This window comes from Melozone crissalis, unplaced genomic scaffold (genome assembly GCF_028551555.1).
Source record: "Melozone crissalis strain CALT ecotype California unplaced genomic scaffold, PUWL_Pcris_2 ptg000023l_1, whole genome shotgun sequence".
NCBI lineage: Eukaryota > Metazoa > Chordata > Aves > Passeriformes > Passerellidae > Melozone > Melozone crissalis.
The window spans coordinates 6,242,909-6,267,570 of record NW_026535801.1 but is presented as its reverse complement, the minus strand read 5'-3'; the positions used below and the strand labels follow the sequence as shown (position 1 = coordinate 6,267,570).

The 24,662-nt window shown below is 45.0% G+C and overlaps 1 protein-coding gene across 1 annotated transcript in view; it reads right to left on the bottom strand.

Moving 5' to 3' along the window:
• Positions 1–24,662, bottom strand: part of FN1 (fibronectin 1) — a 52,326-nt gene that overhangs the window by 18,466 nt on the left and 9,198 nt on the right. Inside the window, exons 8-25 of the mRNA XM_054277510.1 lie at positions 24,428–24,607; positions 22,442–22,618; positions 21,439–21,591; positions 19,500–19,628; positions 17,847–17,990; positions 15,945–16,066; positions 14,556–14,733; positions 14,268–14,444; positions 12,379–12,507; positions 12,172–12,261; positions 11,461–11,655; positions 9,865–10,137; positions 6,723–6,989; positions 5,040–5,134; positions 4,565–4,733; positions 4,231–4,317; positions 3,275–3,466; positions 712–984 (exon numbers count right to left, since the gene is read on the bottom strand). Coding sequence (XP_054133485.1) covers positions 712–984; positions 3,275–3,466; positions 4,231–4,317; positions 4,565–4,733; positions 5,040–5,134; positions 6,723–6,989; positions 9,865–10,137; positions 11,461–11,655; positions 12,172–12,261; positions 12,379–12,507; positions 14,268–14,444; positions 14,556–14,733; positions 15,945–16,066; positions 17,847–17,990; positions 19,500–19,628; positions 21,439–21,591; positions 22,442–22,618; positions 24,428–24,607 — 3,030 coding nt within the window. The remainder of the gene's footprint in view (positions 1–711; positions 985–3,274; positions 3,467–4,230; positions 4,318–4,564; positions 4,734–5,039; positions 5,135–6,722; positions 6,990–9,864; positions 10,138–11,460; positions 11,656–12,171; positions 12,262–12,378; positions 12,508–14,267; positions 14,445–14,555; positions 14,734–15,944; positions 16,067–17,846; positions 17,991–19,499; positions 19,629–21,438; positions 21,592–22,441; positions 22,619–24,427; positions 24,608–24,662) is intronic.

Here is a 24,662-nt window from a genome sequence, read left to right as displayed (position 1 = left end):
ATACAGCAGCTACAGATGGAAAAGTGATCTCATCTAGAATCCATACATGCACACACAGGAGAGGAGAGGGTATATCACTAATTTCCTATGACTCTACTTCTACTCATGTCGGAGGATTTACAGCCTCAGGACTTTCAAACCCAACAAGATTTCATGCAAGAACCAGTTTCCAGCTCTCCTTCAGCTCATGCACTATAAGAAACCCTTGATGGTGTGGCATGGCTGTCACTGGCACATACTCAGGGAGTGGTGCCCATCTGCATCCTTTGGGGCATTGTGGAAAGAGTGGAGCGACCATGGAAATGGGCTGCTGGAAGCTCAAACAGCTGTCAAGGCTGGAGGGTGTCCACTGATCTGCTCTGCCCTCCAGCACTCCTATTTTGAGGAATCACAGTTTTAAAGTCTGGCAAACACACAGCTCATGTTTCAGGCTCTTGATTCCAACTGGATCCTGGAAATCTGAACAGCAGAAGGTGAATGAGCCTGGCAAGTCTGCAGTCATTCATGGTATTAAAATGCCTCCAATTCAAAAATGAGCAGCGCCATATCCATCCCCAGCTGCCATCTGGGGAAAGGAGCCAGCTGGATCTGCCTGGCTTCCCTGCAGCAAGGGGCTCATTTCCTCTTTGGACAAAGCCCCAGCACCCCGACAGCCAGTGACAGCCAGTGACACCATCCACGTCACAAAACACAGAAGTTTTCAAAATTCACCCGTTTGCTGTGTCAGAGTGGTAGGGGCGCTCTCTCCGCCATTAATGAGTGTGATTACACTGATGTCGTAATCAATGCCCGGCTCCAAGCCTGTCACTGTGTAGTATCCTACTGAGGAGTCCACAAAATCTTCAAAAATAGGGACACTTTCTCCTGCTGCCACTACTGTGATGCGGTACCCAATAATGGCGGAGGCGTTTAACGGGGTCCACCTCAGGCCGATGCTCGAGTCAGTTATGTCAACAAAGCTTAGGTCAGTGAGCTGGGGCACCTCTAATGAGGCAAAGAGCAAATGGGAGAGGCAGAGACACACGGAGGCAAAAGAAAGACAAGGGAGAAAAAAGCAGTGTTCATCACTATTAACATCGACAGAACTTGAAGCAATTGCGGTGATATGCACAATTTCTGTTGGGGTTTTGGGGGAAAAGGAAGGATTTTGGTGGGGTGGTTTTTGTTGTGTTTTTCCTTTGGTGGTTTTCACTTTGTTTTCTCAGATTTACCCTTCAGTGCAGTCTCCAGCTGGTTCCCTGGGCAGACAGAAGCTGAAACCCCAATCCTCTCAGAAGCTGAGACCCAGTTCTCTTTTGACATAAAATTTTCAAAGAGGCACTAAACTTGCAACAAATTTACTTTGAGCAATGATGAGCCACAAAGACCCATCATTTTTTGACAAAAGCAGAAGTAGAAAAGCCACAGCCCTTTTTTCTTTCTAAATTAAATTAAAAGAGAGCAAAGTTTACTAAAGTGCAAATAAAAAAACTCTGTTGATTGACCCTCTAAAACTCTTGTTTTGTTCAAATGGTGGATCTAACTTTTACCACTGGGATCACAAAATATCAACTCACTTGAAGAAGCTAAATCAGACCCTTGGCTGCTGAGAACCTTCACAAAGTTCCAGGTAGATCATCCACTGTCTGAACTATTTCCACTGCACTTGGAAAAAAGCCTCAAATCCCTGCAATGGCTTGAGGATCTGGCCCAGAATTCCTCAAGTTCTACTTACCAACTAACTGCTGCAATATATGTGCTAAAAACAGATGATGTGAAACAGTAAGTAACAGAACACTCCCTTGGAAACATGGAAATGGTTAAAAACGACCTTTAGATGGTATTAATTTTGTCTGAGTGACAACATCCCTGAATTCAGAGGTTATACCCAGCATATGATGTGCCCAAGAGCCTGACATACGTGGCTGAAATTGTTCAAAATCCCAAGTTTTAGCTCCTGAATAAGAATGCCCTTTAATGACCTTTAAGATGCTGCCTAAATTTCTGTAGGGAAAATAAGCCCAGCTGTGACCATTTTCCCTACTGATATTATTCCATTAGCAAAGGAGCTCATTTCCTGCACGTTAGGACCAGCAGAATTGGGCAGGGAATGGGGAACTTTAGATGCATCTTTAATTGACAATGGCCAAACTTTCAGTTGCTCAAGTCAATAAACTGGTATTGACTGAAGCCACAAGATTTGGCTGTGTAACTTTATCAGGGTGATCCTGAAACCAGTGGGAACTAATGGATGCTCTTCCTCACTCAGGATCAGACATCAGTGAGTCAAAGATGCAGGACTCTGTGTCCATTCTGTTCATTACAAGTTAGTTTGAAAAGAAATTAAGGGACAGAAATATTGCTTTAATAATAGTGGTTTTGTTCTATTTTGATGTCTTTCTTGGAAAACACTTATTTTACAGAATAGGTGCAAAAAAAAGCCAGTTTTCTGTAAAATAGTTGTTTATCCACATGGAATGCATGTACCATATCACCTTTAAAGAGTTGTAAAAGCCAGACACATACATTCTTAGCTTTCCCTCACCAGAAGATGGTGAAGGGCTAAAGCTATTCCTGCATAACTATGCAGCATCACAGTATTAGTTCACCCCAGGGAGCACACAGCACTTCAGTGAAGCACAGAAATTTTAAAGCAGTGTTACAAGAGCAAGCAAACACAGTAGCTGGCATCATCTCAGAGCAGAAACAAAAACAAACGAAGCCTTCACAAAGGAAAACTAAATGCAATCATTTGGGGAAATGCATATTATTACTACTGTGGCTACAAAGGCAGTTTCTGCAGTCCCCACAGATGTCATGTGAGGTGGCACACTCCACACTGTGCCTCAAGTGCCACAGTGATGGACCTTTCCATCTTGGCTTTCCTCTCCGTTGTGCTCAAGTGATCTTCTGCCACAAGTGCTGCCAGAATTTCTCCTGTGCTCTTTCCCACTCATACCTCTCCTCACCTACTTCCTGTTCCCACCAGCTGTGCTCCAGATGCTGGGGCACTTCAGGGCTAAGTTAAATCCCTGCTGCTGCTGCTGCCCAGCTCAGTGTATTCATACAGCAGATCCATGTGCTGATCACCAGCCTGTGAAGCACCACATAGGCTGCCCATGTATGGGTGTAAAAAGCTCTGTCACAGACTGGAACGTGGCTATTCTGCCTCTTGAGACTAAATGTGAAGTCTAAGCCCTCTACCAGCAGACTAATCCAAGTTCTGCATTGTAGAGCTGTCAGGCTCAGCCATTTGAGCTTGGGCAGCTGAAATTGCTGCTCAAGCTTTGGTTACCTGGTGTGATGGTTTCTGAGATGGGCACACTCTCCTGGTCATCCTTGACAGAGTAGACACTGACGTTGTACTCCACGCCAGGGTTGAGGTTCTCAAAGGTGCAGGTGGTCTGATCTGCACCCACCACCTCCTCCAGGGTAGAGCCCTGCTGCCCATCCGTGGGAGCAGTGGTCACACGGTACCCAGTGATGCCTGAAATACAGAGGCCAGTGTCAGGAGTCTCCTCATGGATCTTGGACTGCTTACATCAGTGCTCAGTGTGACAGCTGAAGCAAACGTGACATTTTATAAGTGATTTTGCCACACTGGGCCCAGCAGGAAAGAGGTTGCTTTGTCAAGCACCCCTAACTGAGCTTCCCAGGAGCTAGTCGTGCCATCCTCATGGCATTTCTGTTCCCTTTGGGACCTCCCCAAACCAAAAATCTCAGGAATTTTGAGAGGAACTTCTCTCAGGACTCTGTCAGGAAAAGATTCAGCTACCAACAGAGGTTTTTGAAAACTTTCAACCCACTTCTTATGGGAATCAATTGCAGAGCTCCCATCAGCTATTGTGGGAGAAGAGTTCATCCTGAACATTGTCAGAACTTCCACACTCACTTTCCATTTGTCACTTCCACAAATCTTGGTGGTCCATTCTGCTTTCCATCCCTCAAACCATTTTTCAACCACTGGAGATACTTGAAGAAACCCTTCAAATCCTTAAAACAGCTGAAATATTCTAACACATTCATGCTCCAAATCAGCATTTTATACAGAATGTAAACCATTAAGAGTCCTACAGCAAGTTATAGTTAGCTGCAAATTATATCCTTAAATATATATAGAAACATTTATATTTTTCTTTATATTAATCAACAGCTGATTTCCCAGCAAACTGCAAGGCACCACAGAAGAAGTGTTAGTTAGCATTCTGCTCCAAGAGGAGGTTTGAGCAGAGAGTGAGTTCACAAGGTTACCTGGAGATGTGCTTCTCTCCCAAGACACAATCAGGATGCCAGTGTCAGGATTGGACCTCAGGCGCAGTCTGGTTGGTGGGGCCAGTGCTGCAAGTGTTCAGACAAATGGGTCACTGATAGCACTGAGAATCATGCTGGCTGCCTCAGCACCCCTCTCCCCACAATATCCTCAACCTCTGGAATTAGCCAGAAATACCCCCCTGAAGCTGTGACCCTGCATTGCATGAGCCAGTGCTGCTGCCACTGAAAAACCAGCCCACGACAGGGAGGAAAGACCAGAACTGCCCCCCGGAAGGGAGTGGAAGAAGGAATGATGGAGAAGGTGGTGCCATACGTGTAGTGACTCTCCTGATGATGGGGGTCTCTCTCTCCTGGCCATCCATCAGCACTGTCAGGCTGTAGGTGTACTCCACGCCGGGGGTGAGGCCGGAGATGACGATGCTGCCGGAGTCGGAGATCACCTCGCGCGGAGCCTCCCCGCCCTGGCTCGGCCGCACGCCCAGCTGCAGGGCACAGGGGTTTGCTTTTCAGTCACAAGCTGTCAGCACCTGACTGACCACCCAGCAGCAGCACTAGGGCTGAACTCCAGCTGTTAGCCCTGTAACTCGTGCTCTAGATGTCCCACTTGAGCTGAAACCCCATGTCTGCACCTCTGTCACCTAATCCAAATCCCTGTGAGCAACAGGCCCTTTGCACCTCTCCCCTTTGTGCTGCAATCTTCACCACAGTCCATAGGAAATGGCTTCCATCTGCCCTCCCCACCACAGTGAAGCAAGAGGAAAACCAACACACGACTTATCTCCTCCTACCTTGAAACCAATCCTTGGGGCAGGTGTCCAGGTGATGACAATAGAGGTCTCAGTCACTTCTGTGTTAAAAGGAGGAACAGAGCCAGCAGGCTGATCTGTGGAGTGAATTGGCCAGAGTTCAAGTCTACCTGCTGGGAGGGCTCCAAACAGTTTGAAAACCTGACCTACAGCAGCACAAATAGCCAGAGGTATGAAATGAGTGCTGAACTAGATCACTAGATCCCAAATCCAGTGATTTGGGAGAGATCTGACAGATGATTTTTGTCTGCTGCTGGGTTTGACAGACACAGTATGCAAGTGGTCTAATCACAGCCAGAGCTTTTATTCCTGAGGCAAACAAAAATACTCAAGTGGATGCATGATCCTTTATGCATCCAGCTCCAAGAATCTTGGGAATCCTGTTTTTTTGGCATGATATCTAAAGTGTTCCTCAAAACCCACTTTTTTCTTTTTGATTCACCCACCATATGCCTTCCAATCAGCAGAACACCACACCCCTGTCTGTCATCCAGCTGTCCCAGCAAGGACCATTTCATCCCTCACCAACATCTTGTGAAGTCAGCAGAAAGGAGCCAACGTCAGTCTGAGGCATCTGTGGTCTCACTGACATCTGTCAGAAGCATCACACAGAAGCCAAAGCCTTTGTGCATGCCATAATCAGTCCAACACTGAGTTTAATCTGAAATGGCCTTGTTAGTAATGCCATTAATGAAGAGGCCTGGTTAATCAGATCTATAGTCTCAAACTGGACTGGTTACATTCAGACAAGCCAGAATATATTAAATCTAAGATATCAAATCACATTCTACTTGAAGAATATTTATAGATAGGACTGTCAGCAAAAAGCACCTTGCCAATGTCAACAATGGTACTCTGATTGAAAGTTTGAGCCCTTATTTTAGTTTCACATTGTTCTAAAAGAAACCACATTCTCTTCTGAAAAGAGGATGTGGTTCTGGGCTTGGGTGGCTTTGACTTTTGCTAGTTTATGTGATGGCATCATCATTATTTAAATACTGGATCTATTTGGTCTTTTTAGAAGTGTGTGGGGGCTGTTACAGAACTCCCTTTCCTTCCAAAATCTGCTTAATATTTCTTCCAAACCAGCATCACAAAGAGAGATGACTGAAATGCAAAAAAAAAAAAAAAAAAAAACCACAAAAAAGCCCACAAAACAACTCATAGAATACAATGTTTGTATCAGTTTGGGTAACTGCAGTTGAGCTGCCTTAGATGGTATGGCTGAGCTTGAGAAATGACTGCTTTCAGCTTTATGTAAGTACCAGACTAATCATTCCTTGCCCATTTTAAAGGGATTTGTATTCTTTCCTTCATTTGCCATGCCAAAACCAAGCAATTAGGAAGATCAAGTAAAATTAAATTTCTCTGACATCCAGCTAAGCAAAAACGGAGGTACCAGCAGTAAAGTTCTCCCTCTTGTTTTCAATCATCAGGAAAAGCTGAAATATATTTTACTAAAAGCTTTTTTATGCAAATAGCTCCTTTTTCCTGCCAACGAGTTCAGAAAGAACAACAAGGAGCATTTCCCAAGCTGTTCTGCTGCTGGAATGCTACTTCAAAAGGCTGCCCCTGTAAATCAACTCACAATAGGCACTTTCAGCACAAGTTCTGAAGAAGGCCAGGGTATAAAAGGGGGATGTGATGTATGTGTGTCTCACTCACAAGTGGTGAAGACGCCGGTCTCTCTGTTGCTCTGCTGGTCGCCCTTCACGGCCACCAGGTACACGGTGTACTCGGTGCCAGGCTGCAGGTTCCTCAGGAGGTACTTGGTGGCAGAGGGCCCCACGTTGTAGGTGCGGGGCTGCCCTCCCCTGGTGGGCCCTGCTGTCAGCCTGTAGCCCGTGATGACGGCGCGGGGCCGCGTCCACAGCACCAGCACCGAGTGCTCCGTGGTGTTGACGAACCGCAGGTTGGTGGGGGCGTCGAGCTCTGGGGAGGCAAAGCAGAACACCCATCAGCTTCACAGATGAACCTCCACCTCACCCCCACTTCCAAACCATGGCCTGGATTTCTGATGGGTTGTGGGAGGAGAGAAGGTGGGACTAGTGAGAGAGCTGGGAAGTTATTTCACTTCTGCATCCACGCCTCAGCGCCATCCATTAATACACTGAGACAAGCAGACCTGAGCCCTCCAGGCTGCACTAATTTGGGTCTCTGCCATCTCTGCATCCCGTGGGGAAGGCTGTCTAAAGGTTGACCCCAACACACTCAGGAATTTCAACAGTTTCTCATGAGCACTGAGCATTTTTTAAAAACCAGCTTGGTTTAGACTTGTCAGTGTAAGCACGGAAACCTAATTTTAGTCCTTTTCCATGAAAAAGATTTATTCTTTTAAATCCTTGCCCAGTCCTCTCAAAATCCCTTCCCAAAATAAACCAGCCCTACTTTGTCATTTGAATGTCAAAATAAGTAGTAGTCAGCGACTTTCTGCAGAAAACCAGTTCCTAGATCTACTTAAAAATATTCACACCATGGAACCGACCATCCAACAATTCCAAGCATGCTCACCTCTCCCCTGGGACTCAGGGAACAGCTCTTACCAGGCTTCTTCCCTTTTTTATCAGTGCCCCTGGGAATCTGCTGAAGCTGATAACCCAGATAACTCCATAAACAAGAGGCTGAGGCAGCACAGCTCCTTCACTGGAGCCACAGTGACTGGTGGAGATGTCACTGCCTTGGGCTGAGGCAAGGTGAGGCTCTGCAGGGGAATTTGCCCCCACAGCAGAGAGGGCAGCACTGGCTGCAGCAAGGAGTTCACAGTGTTCACTTGGCAAGTCTCCCCACTTTTTCTATATTCTAACAATATATTGAACCTAAGAGCAGTGAGGTTTCATGCTCTTTTTTGCTGGCAAATGTTCTCCTTCTGGAGAAGTAATATTTTGACAAAAAAAAAATTTAATGCTTTCATCACTCTCTCAGTGATTCAGCAAGGAAGATGCTTTTGTCCTTTTCGTTTTCTCCATTTTTGAGGAGGGAGGAAAAAGGAAATGAGGTCTTCCTTTTTCCACCACTGGAAACAACTGGGGAGAACTCAAAAAGGATGAGTGTAACCTGGCTTAAGCACATCTCCAACCCACAGGCTGAAAGTCAACTTTATCCCTTGCTGGTAGATTGTATCTTCCTAAAATGTGTAGCCTAAAGTCAGTTTCTTTCTGCACCATTTAATTTGCCAGCTCTATTAGGCTTCTATCACTTCCTCTCCCCATGGCAGAGGGAAAAGGGGAAGATTAAAAAGCCACACACACACTCAGAGTTTATTTGTAGACTGCTTTTTAACGGAAGGCCAAAAAGAGAATCACATTTACACCGTGGGAAGAGACTTTTGCTGCAGGGTTTTCCTTGGGAACCCTGAATGATTTCTGTTTCCCAGGACTTTCGATTACAGGATGCAATTTATGTGAATAGTTTCTGCAATGTGGTTTAGGCCAAGCAGTTAAGCAGATGATCACAGCCTATGGAAAACGATTCCAGACATTTGTGACTCTGCTGTCTGAATTAAATGTCTATACTCCAATGTACACCTCTCTGTGCAGTTTCAGAGGAACCCTACACCTAGCCCAGGCTCCTCAAAACAACCACAGAAAATTACAGATCTGGCTGGGAACTGAGCCCCTCTTGTTCTAAATGCTTCCAAGAGGGCTCAGATTCCTAAGTTGCATCCTTGCTTTTGAAAGCCTCACTTGAAAGAGGAGGGAGGGTGCTCATACCATCTGTGCTGGGCTCAAATTAGACACCTGTGGCAAAGGAGGGACATAAGGATCCCATTCTCCCTGCACAGTCAAGGGACAGGCACTATTCACTGCTCATAACTTTATGGATGGAAGTAAGGATATTCCTCAAACAGCATGGCTATATTCACAGATTATCCCATTTCCTTTCCTTCCCTTTCATATTACTAAGAGCCAGGCTGGGTTCTCAGAAATTGCTCTTATTTACTGAAAAGTAGCAGAAGAGCAGCAGATGCACATGGCTGAATTTTGTCCCTTTGAATAAAGTGACCCAGCCAAAGAACATCACAAAGACCCCACTCACCCTTCAACTGCCCAATAAACAGGACCTGATCAAACAAACAACGTCCTGTGTTCTGTCTGATCTGCTTCTCTTGGATCAAAAATGGAGATAACCACCCAGATAAAACTCTTACTCTTCCATCTGAAGACCTACATCTTACCCAGCCACTGCTCCTCTCCTCTGCGCTGCTGCAAAGCAGAAAGCAATGCCTGACAAAGTGCATTTCTCCTCACACTAGTGAGGAGCTGCACTGCCTCTAGATCATTAGCAATCAGATTCTGAGGGATCCTGCATGATCCTTCCTTGCATGTGCAGGCACAACTGCTACTGCTGCCAGGGGAGCCAGAGAGGTATGGAGCTGTCAGAAGGGAGATGGGGATTTTCAGAGGAACCTCAGCAAGGCTTTTAAGTCATATTGAAATCTGCCCTAAGGTACCAGCAAAAGAAAGAAAAAATTATACAAGTCACAGGCTGTGATCTGTGCTGTAAAAGAACTGCAGGGTCCATCAATTCTCAGCCAGTAATAAAAAAGTTGAATTCCAGCCATACGAAATTGTTTTAAAGTGCCACGAGACTTGAACTCCCATTGGAAAGCCCTGGAGGAGGATAAATCTGCTGAAGAGATCATTGTTAGAATGAATGAATTCCCAGCCCTGTCATCCTACTGATGGGATACCTCCTGGGCTAGAACTATTGCACTTCAAGCGCTCTGTTCATACATTTCTCCAAGCGACAGAAAAATCCACGCTTCAAAAGGCAGCAAAAAGAACAGAGGAAAGACAAAGACACTTACTGGTGGTTTGCTCTCCAGTCAAAGGTTTGCTCTCCCTGCCCTGGTTTACAGCAAAGATCTTGAAGAGGTAGGTTGTTCCTGGGATCAGGTCAATGACTTCAGCAAAGGCGCTCCTGGTGACGGGCAGCCTCTGGCCGTGCTGGCCGGGGCGGTTGACAGGGATCACCTCCACCCGGTAGCCGGACACTTGGCTCTGGGGAGGGGTCCACATGATGGTGATCTTGATGTCAGAAACCTCCACAAACTGCAGGTCTCTGGGGGAAGGCACTTCATCTGAAAGCACAGGGGTACAACAGTTGTCAGAGGCAGTCCTTAGCAGGATGAGAAGTTAGAGGTTTCCATGGAAGGAAAAAAAAAGTGAATTTTCCTTGAACGATGGCTAGCCCAAGACCACTTACCAAATTAAAAAGTCAGGGTAACCTCACTGTAAACATGTCTACACACATTCCGAGACAATATTCAAGCAGACTACAACTCTAAACATCATTATCTACTTTAAAGTATACTATGTCTTCAGAAGGTATCTTGCTGTGACAGAAAGAACTGCAAGACCAGATGTGATATGCTACAGAACTTCAAGTAATGCAGAACCAAAGCCTGAGGGGAAACAAAAGTACTCCAGGGGCTGGAAACAGTAACCTCCTTCTAAAATTAAAAGAGAGGGTTTTCAAAACCCACAGCATGTCCTGAATGTCTGTGATTAACTTGAAATCCACCTTTTATAATTAAACAAGTACAGGGGCTGATCTGGCCTTACTGCAGTCAAATGCAAAATGCAGTTCCCTCAGTGCTGGGCCACAGTACTGCACCCTTGAATTCCTGTGTTTAAATTAAGTTTCTTGAGACTAGGACTGATACTGTCCTAAGGTTAACCAGTGCACATTTTTGGAAGATGAAGAAGCCAAACCATAAAATCATTGAGTTGAGTTCATTCCTGGTAAATTCCCATTTGCAAACACGTGCTTGCAACTTGCAGGACCATGAAATTCCACCGCTTACCACATCAAATCCCAATTCTTTCACTATCCCTTCTTTTGGTTTGGTTATTCAGTCCAACTGGATACTTAAAGAACCCTGAAACCAGAAGTTTTTTAAATACTGAGTGCCTCAAGTTTAGATCCTATGGTGTTGTTTTGGCACATCAGTCAGTGCTGAGCAATCTCCCATCCCCATTGACTGTAAAGGAAAATAATGGGTAGGACTGGAAAGGAGAGGGAAAAGTCAGGTGAACTTTTGAACATTGTTTTCTGGTGTCTGATACATAACCCTGAACATCTGTGAGCCAAGTGCTGGGTCAAAATAATACACCAGACACTTCAGAGGATTTCTTAGCAGAATCCCCCTAAGGTAACTTGGGAAATTGATCTCTCTTCTGCAGACAATGCAAGACCTGCCTGCAGCCCAATCCCTAGAAATTAAAACTTCTTCATGCAGAGTGGTGTTTTGACTGTGTCAATAAATATGATTTTTACTAGAGAACTTCAATACCAGTGAAACTTAAATTCAAGGCCACAAAACCATCACTGAGCTCATTTAAGCACTCCCTTAGCTAGCAGCAGAAACCTCAGTGACTGAACCCCAGAAGATGAGCATTACCTGTGCGTGGGACCCCAGTGGTTTCCTGCTGGATGAAGACAGGAGTGCTCTCCTGGTTTTCTTCCACAGCATAGATGCTGATGTTGTACTGAACCCCTGGCATCAGGTCACTGAGTGTCACAGAGGTGGCAGTGTCGGGCAGGTTGAGCTCTGTGCTGCTGCCTTCCACAGAGGGAACGTAGACAATCCTGTAGCCTGAAGCAAGAGATATATGTAATCCTCAGCACAAGCAGCAAGCACAAAGAATGCTAGAAATGAGGGCTGAACTGATCTCCCTCCTGAGCTTTGATAAAAACAGTCCTGAACTGCAGCAGGACCTGTGGCCTGCCTGTGCTCACGTCCCACTTACAGACCACACACCCACACCACCTTCCAAAGCACAGCCTGACCTGGGTTAGGATCTGAGGTCTGACATGTGGATTTAGGCCTGCACTGTTCTCATGCTCACTATGGGATGGTCTGGATGACAGATACAAATATAAGGGCTTGTTTTTATTTAACACAAATCCAGAAGGAATTGTTTTACATCCAGCCTTGCTTGGTTCAGCCACTGAAGCCAAGGAAATGCTGAACTGCCCATGTGCTTTCCAGCTGGTCTCTCTGACCAGGCAGAATTTTGCAATACCTTTGTCCCAGAGTTATATTTTCCTTTTCACCTACATTTTAGGTTCTACCAATAATGCAGAATAAGTGCACTCCAACAGGACAAACCTGTGATTGGAGCCTGTGGTCTGCTCCAGCTGATGACAATGGATGTGTCATCCACACTTTCCACTGTGTGCTCAGGTGGTGCATCAGGAGCTGTTTAAGACAATAAACACAGGAGGACAGCAAGTGTGAGGGTAAGAGGTAACAAAAAATTCTTGAGCAAACAGTAACAACAGCTCTCAAAGTGCAGCAACAGCCACCAACACATACCTGTAGTCTGTGAAGTAGACAGGATGAGATTCTGCTCTCCCTCCTCAGAGATCTGGTAGACATTAACAATATACTTGCGACCAGGAAGCAAGTCAGGGATGTTGACAGAAGTGGCTGTGCTTGGAAGATCTGAGGAAGGTAGGAGAGAAAAATTTGGTTTTGCAATTCCACCTTCTTGCTTTCTCTCCAAATTAAATAATTGAGAAGCCTGTTCTAATCTGGGTTGAAGCACAGTCTTCCTGCAATAAAACAACAGTTTCTCTGCACTTTGTTTGGTTCACTTCAGAAGAGTTGTGTGGAGAGTTGGGACTAGCAACCAAGGGCAGCAAGGCTTGATGTGGGGTATTGCAGGGCACCTTGAGCAGCAGCCCCCTGCACACTGTAGCCCCCTGCACACCGTAGCCATCTCAGCTGAACACTCATTTCATACCCTGACTGTTGAACTTTCAGTACAGAAATATATGGAAAAACTTTCACATGAATAGGTTATGTGGAAACATTGACTCATGAGTGAGAAGAATGACATTATGAGTGCTGGTGAACTTCTTTCCCTTCTCCCAGATGTCCACCTACGTGCCAGATGTAGAAAACTCCCCAAGAAGCAGCTCCTTGCTAAACAGACTGAAGCCATGCATCTTGGGGGAAACTAGGAATTGCCTTTCAATCTGCCTGTAAACCCCTGTCTGTAAACAGACAAGCTCAGGAGCTGCTTCACAGCTCAGCTGTCTGGGCAGAAAGAAAGGTGGTGACAGTGCTGGCAGTCCCCACAAGTGCCACCACTGCTCAGTGTCCAAGCCTGTGAGGTCAAGGGAGCAACAGTCTAGGGAGAATTATTAGGTCAGGAGATTGCTGCTCTTTTTGTCATGTTCTACCACTCTCATGTCCCAGTAACTATTATAACTTCAAATGCTTGAGGTGAGATATTGTTTTTACCACTATTAAGACAGGAAAAAGAAGTTAAAATGAAATAACATGTAGTGGTGCCATGGGCTCTACAGAACATGTTAGAAAACCAGTTTCAATTGCTGTGTCTGAGTCCAGTGCTTTAAACCAGCTTCCCAGCTCAGCTAAACTGCCATATTATCAAAGATAGGGAAGATCTGATCCAAACAAAACAACTGTCAGAGCAGTTGAGATATGATGAGATATCCATGAGATAACAAGCAGCCAAGAGAGGGCATTTGGGAAAGAGTTCTGTCTGTCCATTCTGATGAAAGGACAAAGGTATGCCAAAGGAAATTAGCCAGGAGGCAGGTTCAAAAAAACAGATTTGGTTCTCTTCTCCTCTGAACTGCTGCTCATTTCAGGATGCTGTGGAAGCCAGTAACTTTACATGATTGTAAAATGGAGAAAAAAAAACTGAGAAAAAAAATGGAGCAAAGATTCATGGAGATGAAAAGAATAATTATATCTACTCAGAGTTATTACCCATCCACCACTCCTGGCTCAGGCAGTTTTCCTCTGCAGAATTCTGGGACAGTATTCTGAGGGGATATTGCTATTTACTTGCCTTGCCCTCTTACAGCTATTACAGGAGAAAAGACAAGGAACTGAGCTTTTAATCCAAGCTGCTCCTGCCACTCTCACATCCTAACTGAATCCTACTGAAAGACAGGGAAGTGCTCACTGTGATGCTCACACCAGCTCTACTGAGTGCCACAGAGCAGTGATGCCCTGACTGTGAGCAGAGCTCTGCCCTGGCACACCCAGCACTGTCTCACCAAGGTACTGGGGCTCATCACCCTGCTCTGCCCTGGCACACCCAGCACTGTCTCACCAAGGCACTGGGGCTCATTACCCTGCTCTGCCCTGGCACACACAGCACTGTCTCACCAAGGCACTGGGGCTCATCACCCTGCTTTGCCCTGGCACACACAGCACTGTCTCACCAAGGTACTGGGGCTCGTCACCCTCCTCGCTCAGCTCGTACTCAACGCGGAATCCAGAAACGGTGTCAGAGGCAGAAACCCAGGAGACAACAAAGCTGTTGGATGTGATTTCAGTGACAGATTCTGAAGTAGCAACCACGGGAGGAAGAAGAGTTGTCTCTCCTGAAACAGTGTTGCCTATCAGAGAGAGGAGAGAGAGGTTTCATTAAGCATCACCACAGTTTTGTGTTGAGTGGGATGCACAAAGCAAGGATGTGGTTTCCCTGGATGTCCCCCTGCTCAGCTCACTTGTCACTGCTGTGGTGCTGGTTGTGGTGAAATCAAAGCGGGTGACCTCCTTGTGGCCGTACTGCTGCACACTGATGAGCTGCCCCTCATAAATCACACCAGGCTTCAGGCCTGAGATGGTGTAGGAGTTCCTGTGGCCAGGGATGGTGGCTTCCTTCCACTGCCTGCCTGAGTTTTTCTGCAAGGAAAAAGACACTCAGACAGTGAGAGATTCCCTAGGCTGCAAGCAGGGCAATCTAGTGACCTAACCTGCTATGTGGTCACTGCTCCCTGTAATCTTCAAACACAAGTGTGACTTGAATAGCTTTAGTGCACAGACAGAAGCAAGTCAAAGGAGATGAGAAAAATATGCCAAGAAGCAGGACCAATGGCATTGAGTTATTAGGTTTTACAGGGTTAAACTAAAAACAACCTAGCTGTGAACTTTACCCTTTAAAAGGAGCATTATTTGTTATAAATTCAACTCATTCCTTCACCAAAAGCACAGTAAGGATGAAGTACTGGCTGGAAAAGATACTTTTGAAGCCTGTTCATAATAACACACTAAGCCATCATCTGAAAACAATATACAGAGAGGTTCTTCCCTTCTATCCTGAGTTTGAACTCTATGGGAAGCTTTAAAATAATGCTCCATCCTCTGAGGTTTGTACTCCAGTGCTTTAAAGTCCATTTCATTCAGGCCTTCATCCAAGATATACTGAAATCAGTAAAAAGACTTGAGTGCCTTGAGTGCCTTTGGATCAGGGCCTTTATTGTTCTCTTAATAACAGGCAGCATTGAGGTACTAATGCTCTTCATCATTAAGTGGTCTTTTGTGAAGCTGTACTCAGGGGAGCTGGAACTCAGCTCATCTGTGCTGGTTAAACCAAATCATTCTTCACAGAGGAGCCAGCCAACAAGCTGTGGTTAACCAGTTTTGGTTTAGACTTTGGAGAAGATGGGCATGACTGTTTATTTAATCCTACACAAGCTGTTTATGACTTCATATCCTAGTCATTTTTACCTCCACATTAACAGAATAAAAATGGATCCCAGTAGTTTCTGCATATGCACATGTTACTAAAGCAGCATTTCTTTGGATGAAGAAACTTGCACAAGGATTTACATTCCTAAGGATATAAACTTGCCTGCTTGCTGTACTAGTGCTTTGTTTAATAAAATATTTTATGAACACAGCAACCAGTGAAGTTTGGGCAAGAAAACATGAAGTGTTTATACAGCACTGGCTCTCCCCTTGATGCTCAAGAGTAGCTGTTGACCTCAAGAGGCCAAAGACACTGAATAAGCAACTCAAGTTTGCAGAAGTTGTGCCAGCCACTTCTTACAGACACCAGGAAAAGCCAAATAAAGGACTCTTGAGGAACAAACGATGGCAGATGTGGCACTCACAGGTCTCCAGCGCAGGATGTACTGGGTGATGTGAGACCGTTCAGGAGCATTCCACTGGATGGGGTGGGAGTTTGGCTGATTGGTGCTCTCTGTGATGATCACCTGAACGGGTCCTGTTGAGCCTGAAAAAAAAAAAAAAAAGAGTTGCTGTTTTAACCTGCTGGGGATGTTGTGGAATCATCAAAAAGCAAGAAAACCACATGGCTCACATGGTTTATACATGGGAAATCAGTTCTATTGCCCTTCTATCCTTCATTGTTACCTAGAAAACCAGTGAATAAGAATAAATTCTGTGGGGAAGTTAATGTGCACTCCTTTAGGTCCATTTCCTGTAAGCTGCCAATGAAATGGAAAATGGGAGAGGTCTAGTACAGAAAAAGTCTGCAAAACAAAGTCTTGCTGTTCAAAGAAACAGGGGGAACTTCTCAGCAAATAACTGTTTTCTTCATTAATATCTTCTGAAATGGAGCAGGGAAGATGATAAAACCCATCTGACAAATCCAGGTCTAATCATGCAGCATGGTGAGGGAAAATTTCGGATCTGACACTGAATACAACCTGAAAATAGACAGTAATCTTCTACCATCTTACTAAATTTCTTCATCAGTTCATTTGAAACACTGAATTTTCATGACTCTGTAGAGGACTCCACAAAGATAGTGAGGCTTTTCTTCTGCACACAAACCTCACCAGAAGGGTAGGTGGAAGTCCTGAGACAAAAGAGACCCTTGAACTGATGAAAATACAAGTTCTGCAGCGCTCTAATGCTTCACACTATTGATTGCATTCAGCTAGGTCAGGCTCAGGCCTATTTCCCCCAACAAGCTCTCCAATAGAGAAGGACAGGTTTTATGACGCTATGGTTCTCTTTTCAGAGAACCTGGGCTCACTGGGGAGGTGTCACTGAACACTCAGCAGCACTGTCCTCATGTTAGTTCTCAGAAAATCCCAGCAAAGAGATCCCTGGAATCTGCAGAAAAGTGTTTAAGCCATTAAATAGCTGCACCCTCACCCCATTCCCAACATTTCTAATAATAATTTATTTGGACAACCATGTAACATATATACCTGTTCCCCATTTAACAGGATTTCTAGGAAAACAAACTTGTGCCCACAGGCAGAAAATTTCAAAGCTCACCTAACCCCAAACCTACATTCAGAAATATTAGATATGGTTTATTTACACATTTTCAGTCACTCTTGTGTCTAAAGCAGCCCCAAGCCTGGTCTCCAGGCTGGAGGCATGCATATTTCACATAGCTCAGGGAGATGTTTGTTTAAGCAGTCCAACAGCAGTAAATGAAGCACAGCAAGCCTTAATACTTCATCTTATTCAGATTAAGACAGTGGCAGTTGCAACCTTGAACAGGAAAGTAGAGAAGTTCCCCTCATGTTCTGTTCAGGGAACTGAACCTGAACAACCAACAAACAGGCATTGCCCATTCCTATAGAGTTCCTGGAATTGCCTGGACAAACAAGAGTTCAAATATTTAATGTCTTTGGGGCACTGATCAGGAAAAACATTTCGTTCCATGATGGATTTTGCTTCTGTAATGAGTGGAAAAGGAAGAACCACACATGTAAGTTTCAGGAAATATAAACTGAAGATTACACATGTGATACCACTAAATACCAAGAGGCAATGTAAACCCAAGCTGCTGTGTGCACTGAGGGTCATTCTCTGAACTAACCTTGGCCTCAGAAATAGCTGCAAACAGCCTGAGCCCCTCTTTATCAAGCCCTCACCACTGCTTGTGTCTGCCAAGGGACAGGAGAATCTGTTCTGTTTTAAAAGGAACCCAAAATGCATTAGGTACAGAAACTTGAACAGGTGAGGGGTGGGAAGCTGGCTTTCCTCAGGTCTCACTCAGCAGGTGAGTTCATTTTCTGTTGGTTTCTTACCTGGGTAGGTCTGCAGAGGTTGGCAGTGCCACTCTCCAATGCCACGACCATAGCAGTAGCACTGGTACCTGACGCCATGCACGTATTTCTCCCAGGAGTCTCCAATCTGGTAAAAGGTCCGGGTTTCTGAGTCCTGGCACTGGTCTGGAGGCACAAGAGGGACAGTTCACACTGAGTGTAACTGAAACCACACTGGAATAGCTACAAAAAAGTCCCAAAAGCAAAAAAAATCCCCCCTTTTTGCACAAAGAAATGCAGCCCCGATGTTTATTTGCAAATAGAGGTACATAAAAATAAAGTGGCAACAGAATTGGAGTCTCAAATCAAGGTTCTTAATACAGCACTGCATGTATTAAGTTGGATATTAGGGGGCTAATTCAGCTATGATGCATTTCCATGGGGTGTTCCTTCTAGAAAGGATGTCATCCACTCTGGAGGTCAATCCTGCCCTTGGTCAACTGAGTTCATCTCTCATCCAAAGCTAAACCATGCTGCTCTCAAGGAGATCAAAGGCAGAAATCCCTCCTGCCTTCAGAACTCATTTATGTTTTAATAGTCCCCAGAATGTTTTTATTTTCAGCAGAATCTTTCCAGATTTACCATGGTATAAACCAAAGGGGGACAGATCAGACCCTGAAATCAGCTGAGCTAATGTAAATACAGCACAGTTCAGCACACTTTCTGCCCTGACAACTGCATGTGTGCCTGGCTCCACAGAAATCTTCAGTGAGAACCAGCATTGTGTTTGCTTGGATAAATAAAAGCTTTGTTTAGAGACAGCCAACAAAATTAAAACTTTAATTGCACTTCTACAGATAGCTGAAATCATGCCCCCACCCCTTCCTTCAAACTAGTAATTCTCTGGAGCTTTACAATCTGTGTTCCTTGAGTAAACACATAGAGATACTACCCTTAATAAAGCAGAGCTTCACAACCAGCAATTTCTAATAGGTTTTCTTGGCAATAGTTTGAAGCTCTCTTGGACTTAGTAACTGCAAACCAAACAGTCAGGTCTTATCTTCCAATCAAGGTTTTCTAGGGAAGGGGGGGAGGAAGAAGACATGAAATCTCCTTCCTGCAGAGAATCATGATGGTTTTAGCTAACCTCCAGAGCACTATTAACACGTGTTCTCATCCTGAGCTCTCTCTTTGCTAGAGCAAAGGGCAGCCAAAAAATCAATTCAGTCCAAGGTAAGTTAATATATGCTGGTGTTCCTTCCTCAGTTCAGGGAGAAAACTCTGAAAGATTTTAGGATAGAGAAAGGCAAGAAAACTGATCCTAGCATCAGGGCCCAGCTGAATGTTTTATCAGTGTTCAGGCTGAGAGCTCTGCTGACAGCTGAGGTACCAGAATCCAGCCAAATGACCACAGGCTAACTGCCCTGCTACCATAACCTTATTTTACACCATATGCTTGCCACAGTCGTGGTTCTTCTGTGGCAGGTGTGATAACCCAGGCATATGTCCTTAAATTAACAAATGTCCTCTCACTTACCCTACCAGCAAATGCAGTGTTGCTCCTAGTTTTGCTTTTGTACAATTCAGGACAGAAAGTGGACTGGGCCCAAACTCCCACACCAGTTTGTCCATACCACAGCCAGTTTGTACAGAGGCACAAAGTGTGTCTGCCAAGGGGGACAGCCAGTGACTCACCTACAGGATCACACTTCCACCTGCCCCGGCCCTGGCCAAAGCAGGTGCAGTTCAGCATGTGCCCCTCGTCATGGCGCTTGTGGAAGGTCTGGTTCACGTCGTAGGTGATGCCATCCACAATGCACTGGTCTGGGGGAGAGAGCAGAGCTCATCAGCAATGGGTGGAAGCATTGAGACAGAACATTTCTGCCTGGAACATCATTCCCTTGCTGGATCAGCACACAGACTGATTGTAAGCAGCTCCATCCAAGGCAGAAGGGAGCCCTCCTTTCTGTAATCTGTGACCCTCACAGTGCTGCACACACAGCCCAGCTCTCAATTCATCTATCAGCACTGTACAAATAAGCAACACTTACAGAAAAGAGGTCTGTAGGACACAATCCAGCTACAGAACCGCCTTTTTGTTCCTTTAGACAGATTCCATGTGTGAACAAAACTTGAAACCACCACACTGACTCTCTGATCATCTCCTCTAAGGAACACCTCAGCTCAAACTCCTCAGCCTCAAACCACTGCAACTACACAAGGAGAAAAGGGCTCCTCCAAATTTATAAAGATACAATGAGGAAGTACAGCCATCCTCATGATGTTATTCTGCTAGGTATCTCTGCTACCCTCTTTAGTAATCTGAAGGCAGAGGCTCATCTTTTCCACACACACAAGATGCTGTTGGTGCCTACCCTTCCCTCATAACACAGTAACCAGACTCCATGCTGTAGTACAATGGTATCACTCTATTAGATTCAATGTCCATCTGGGATCTGGCCCAGAATTCCTAAAGCCAGTCTAATCACAGCAAGGAGCAGAAAGACAAAACAAACATGAAAACAAGCCCAGAAGCAAGTTGTTTTGTTAAGTGGGACCCAAGAGACCCAAGTTCAGGTCTGGAGTCAATCCTGGACCAGCTGTCCTTGGGGAAGTGAGTCCATGATTCCCATGATTTTATTCCCCATGATATTTTCCCACACCATGGGCACAGCATCTGGATAAACCAAGGAGTGCTCAGACCCTCCTGCAGGCGCCAAGGTCTGGCTGCTGTGTTTAAACAGCTCTACTCAGGTAACCTTTGCCTTTTGAAAAAGCAAAGTATCTCTACCCTGTCCTCGGCAAGAAAGACCACTTCAACTCCAGAAAGGAACTGCAGAGCTGTGTAAGTGGAAACAGGACTTGCACAGCCCAGAACTTTGAGCAGTCCTTTTCATGCTGAAGGAACACATTTAAAAAACCCCTTCCAAAGCCCCTGAGTGAGCCTTTCCCTATAAATTATATCCCACTTCAGCAGTAGTGTTAAAAGAGTCCTTTCTTGGCCTCTTGACAGCAACCCCCCTGCCTTTTCCAGACATGAAGCCAATGCTGTGAGCTAGCTGTAGGATGATCAAATGTCTGTGCTTTTAAGTCTTCTTTTTTTGGTACTGCTTAAGTACTTCTCCACTTGGACCACTCACACAAATGAGTAAATAAATAAGAGTAATCTCCACATTTTCCTGCCAGCCTTTCATATAGATCAGCCAGCAAAAGACTAATCCAGCACAAAGGAATTGAAAATTTCACTGCAGAACAATAAAACACAACAGCTCTGCTTTCAAACTTCAGACTAGTCTGGAGTTTTGTCTGTTCTTGAGGTGGGGAGGTGCCTATACTGAGCTCCATGTAAAATCACAGTGCTGCCAATTCCTAAATGTAGACAAAAGGAGGGAGGGATACCATGATCAAGACAATCAAGGTTTGCTTCTGCTTCAGAGCCTGTTAAGGCTCGAATATACTTTCCCAGCACATAAACAAGACAAGAACTTCACAGCTCCTCTAATCCCCTTACTACTCCAAAAAGTAAACAACAGTTCTTGAGTGTGGGCTCAAACCCACAATGATAGAAAAAGATACCAACTTCTCCTATCTCCTACTTTGACTGAAGCGGTGATATGAACATGAAATTCAGTACCTCTGAGCTGTGAATAGGCAATGCAGGTCCATTCTCCACGGCCATTTCCTACACAAGTACATCTCATCATGTGGCCCATGTCATGCTGCTTATCCCACTGGTCCCCAACGCGGTACATGACACCATCGTTGGTTGTGCAGATTTCTTCATGGGCTGGGTGAGAAGAAAGCAACAGGATATTTATGAGGCCACAATTTACAAGATTTTGAGGACTGAGACCATTTGCAATGCCCCTTCATACCAGGTAGTGGTTTCTGCATCTTAACAAGGAAATTTTAGGCACACACTCAAATTTAGGTTCTCCAGATCTACACCAGCAGATCTGATGACATAAACTTCTGAAGTTTTCAGCTGTAGAAGTACCTACTGTTGCAAAATCCTGTGCAAAATTAAGAATTAGTTTATGAACTGATTCTATTCTTAACTTTGTAGAAGGACTCAAAATCAGAATTGCAGGGAGTATCAGAGAAACTTAAAGGAAAAACTCCAAGCACCCAACATTATCTGAAGAAGTAGATGAAAGACAAGAAAAAAATTAACAGTAAATTCCAGCAAGTCTCACAACAAAAAAGTTAAATTCACCAAAAGATTTGACAAAAATAACCTCTACTGACAACTATTACTTGTGACAGAGTAGGGAGGAGTAAAGAAATAGTTTAATTTAAAAAAAGAAAAATAAACTAGTATCATGGAGTATCAGGGACTCACACCAGCTGAGGAGCATGCCTACCACTGGCTTGTAGCAAAGTAATGAAAATTGACTTCTCCTGCTAGAGGTGGTCAGTGGGGAAAAATGGTGGTCAATGGGGAAAATTGACTGCTAAATCTGCTAGAGGTGGTCAATGGGGAAAAAAGGACAAAAGAAAACTTCAGAAATGCCTTAAAGGGCTTTGGGCTGAGACTCAGCTCATCAGAAGTCATCAATATCTGAGCAACAGAGATCTTCACTTTCCAGCTCAAAGAACCACGTGCTCCACAAGCCCTTTATGGCTCTCAGCCTTACCAGCCATGGGGCAGAAGCCAAACTTCTGGTCAGCATCGTAGTTCTCCGTGGTTCCGCACCACTTCATGTTGTCCCTGCGTCCCTCCGAGGTGCAGTCGGTGTAGTTGCGGTTGTTGTACAGGAAGGGGAAGTGGCACAGAGCACCATTGGAATTGCCACCTCGCGTCTGGACCAAAACTGCACAAAAAATGAAGGGAACAGATGCAAATTCAGCCTGCACTCTCTCACAGCATGCATGGAAGAGCTTGGAAAACAAAGCACTAGCACTACTTTTTCCCATGTGTGCCCTGTATGTAATCCACAGGCCTCTTTTCTTGGCTTTGATTAATTCAGATGTGGAAACATAAGCTTTGCACAAGGTCAGTTCAGTTCAAGCTTTGCTCTGGAATGAGCTGCAGAGACAGCCATGGGAATTCCCAGGAAACAGGGAAAACCAAAGCTTACTGTGCTTGGGAAGTAGCTTTGCAGATGCCTTCTCCCAAGGCCTAGGGAATGAAATAAACTCACAGCTCTCAGTACACCTGTATTATCTCTGAAGCCATTTCCCAGTGGTGCCCCTCAGCTCTAAGGGAAGCCTTCACCCTCAGGAAAGAGTTACAGCTCAGTTATGTACAACAGGACAAGCCAAAACCTCTCTGCAGGCTGGAAGCCTCATGTTTTGCAAGCAGCAGTGGAAAGAGGGCTGTAATCTACCTGAACTAATCACCTCTTGAGCAACTCTGCTTTACAAACATTGGAGAACAAGACATTTACTGAGATTTTTCTATATCACATTTCTCTTTTCCACAGTGTATCACAAGAAGCCTCTCTAAAACATGAACATGGACAGGGACAATGTTTGGATGGTTTTTTTGGGTGTTTTTTTTTTTTAATGAAGTATTATAAGTGCTGCAGAAAAAGGCTTGACTTTTATCAGGGAAAAACAACCAAAGTAGAAGAGAATTTTAAAGACAGTGTCTATGCAGTGTAAGCAGCAGTATTTTCATGTGGGAACATGAAATATTCATTCCAAGGTCTCAAGAAGCTGCCTGGACACTGCTCCATGGATGTCTGATAGGCACTCCAGAAGTGCAACCACACAGGTAGACAGATCTGTGCTGTGAATACTCGCCATCCCCAGACAAGAGGCAATGCTGCTGCTTTAGTCATGCCCCAGCTCTTGATCAGAGACCACAAATCACATGAAGAGCACTGCTATATATGGCAGCCTGGCTAGACAGCCAGGATGGAGGGAGTGACAGGACTGCACAAACTGTACTCCATGGGCATCCTCCTCTTTGCAGCCTAATATGGGCATTGCTTGAAGCAATTCACCCAAGCAAAGCCAAAGATAAGCATCCCTTGGGCCAAAGCTCCACCATGACCAGGTACTCCTATTCTAAAGTCAGCTCAGAAAACAGGACTCAAGTGTCATAGACATCTTTTTATGAAAAATCCTTTCCTTAGGATTTTTTCTCCTGAGAAGCCTCAGGAACAAAATGTAACCAATGGTTATCTGCTGCTGTGGAATGCAACAGGTGCACCTGTGATTGGTCTCATGTGGTTGTTTCTAATTAATGGCCAATCACAGTCAGTTGGCTCAGACTCTTTGTCCAAGCCACAAGCCTTTGTGATCATTCTTTCTTTTGCTATTCTTAGCTAGCCTTCTGATTAAATCCTTTCTTCTATTATTTTAGAATAGTTTTAATATAATATATATCATAAAATAATAAATCAAGCCTTCTGAAACATTGAGTCAGATCCTCATCTCTTCCCTCATCCTCAGACCCCTGTGAACACCATCACACTCAAGGGTACTTCTGTAGCACCCTCCCAAAACACCAAGAGCATACAAGTGCTCTGTCACCAGGCAGCCCTCCATTGACAGCCTTGAGTCCTTCCAGACAGCTGGAATTGGTCAGGCAGCCTGTTCCTGAGTCCCCTGCTCCCTCCTCCATCCCTCCACCAGGGTCATGTGCATGTGCAGGCCCTGTGATTGGAGCTCACCATTCTGCTCAGTACAGAAGGAGTATCTCCTGTCCTGCTCGAAGTTGGAAGTGGTGCTGCACCAGAAGTGCCCGTCCGTGCGGCCCTCGGTGGTGCAGGAATAGAAGGTCCTTCCATCATAGGTGAAAGGCAGCACACAGGGCTCCCCGTCAGAATTGCCACCATACGTTTGGGTCACGGCTTCAGAAAGACAATCACAGCATTAGACTGCAGTTTAAAGCAATTCACAAATTTC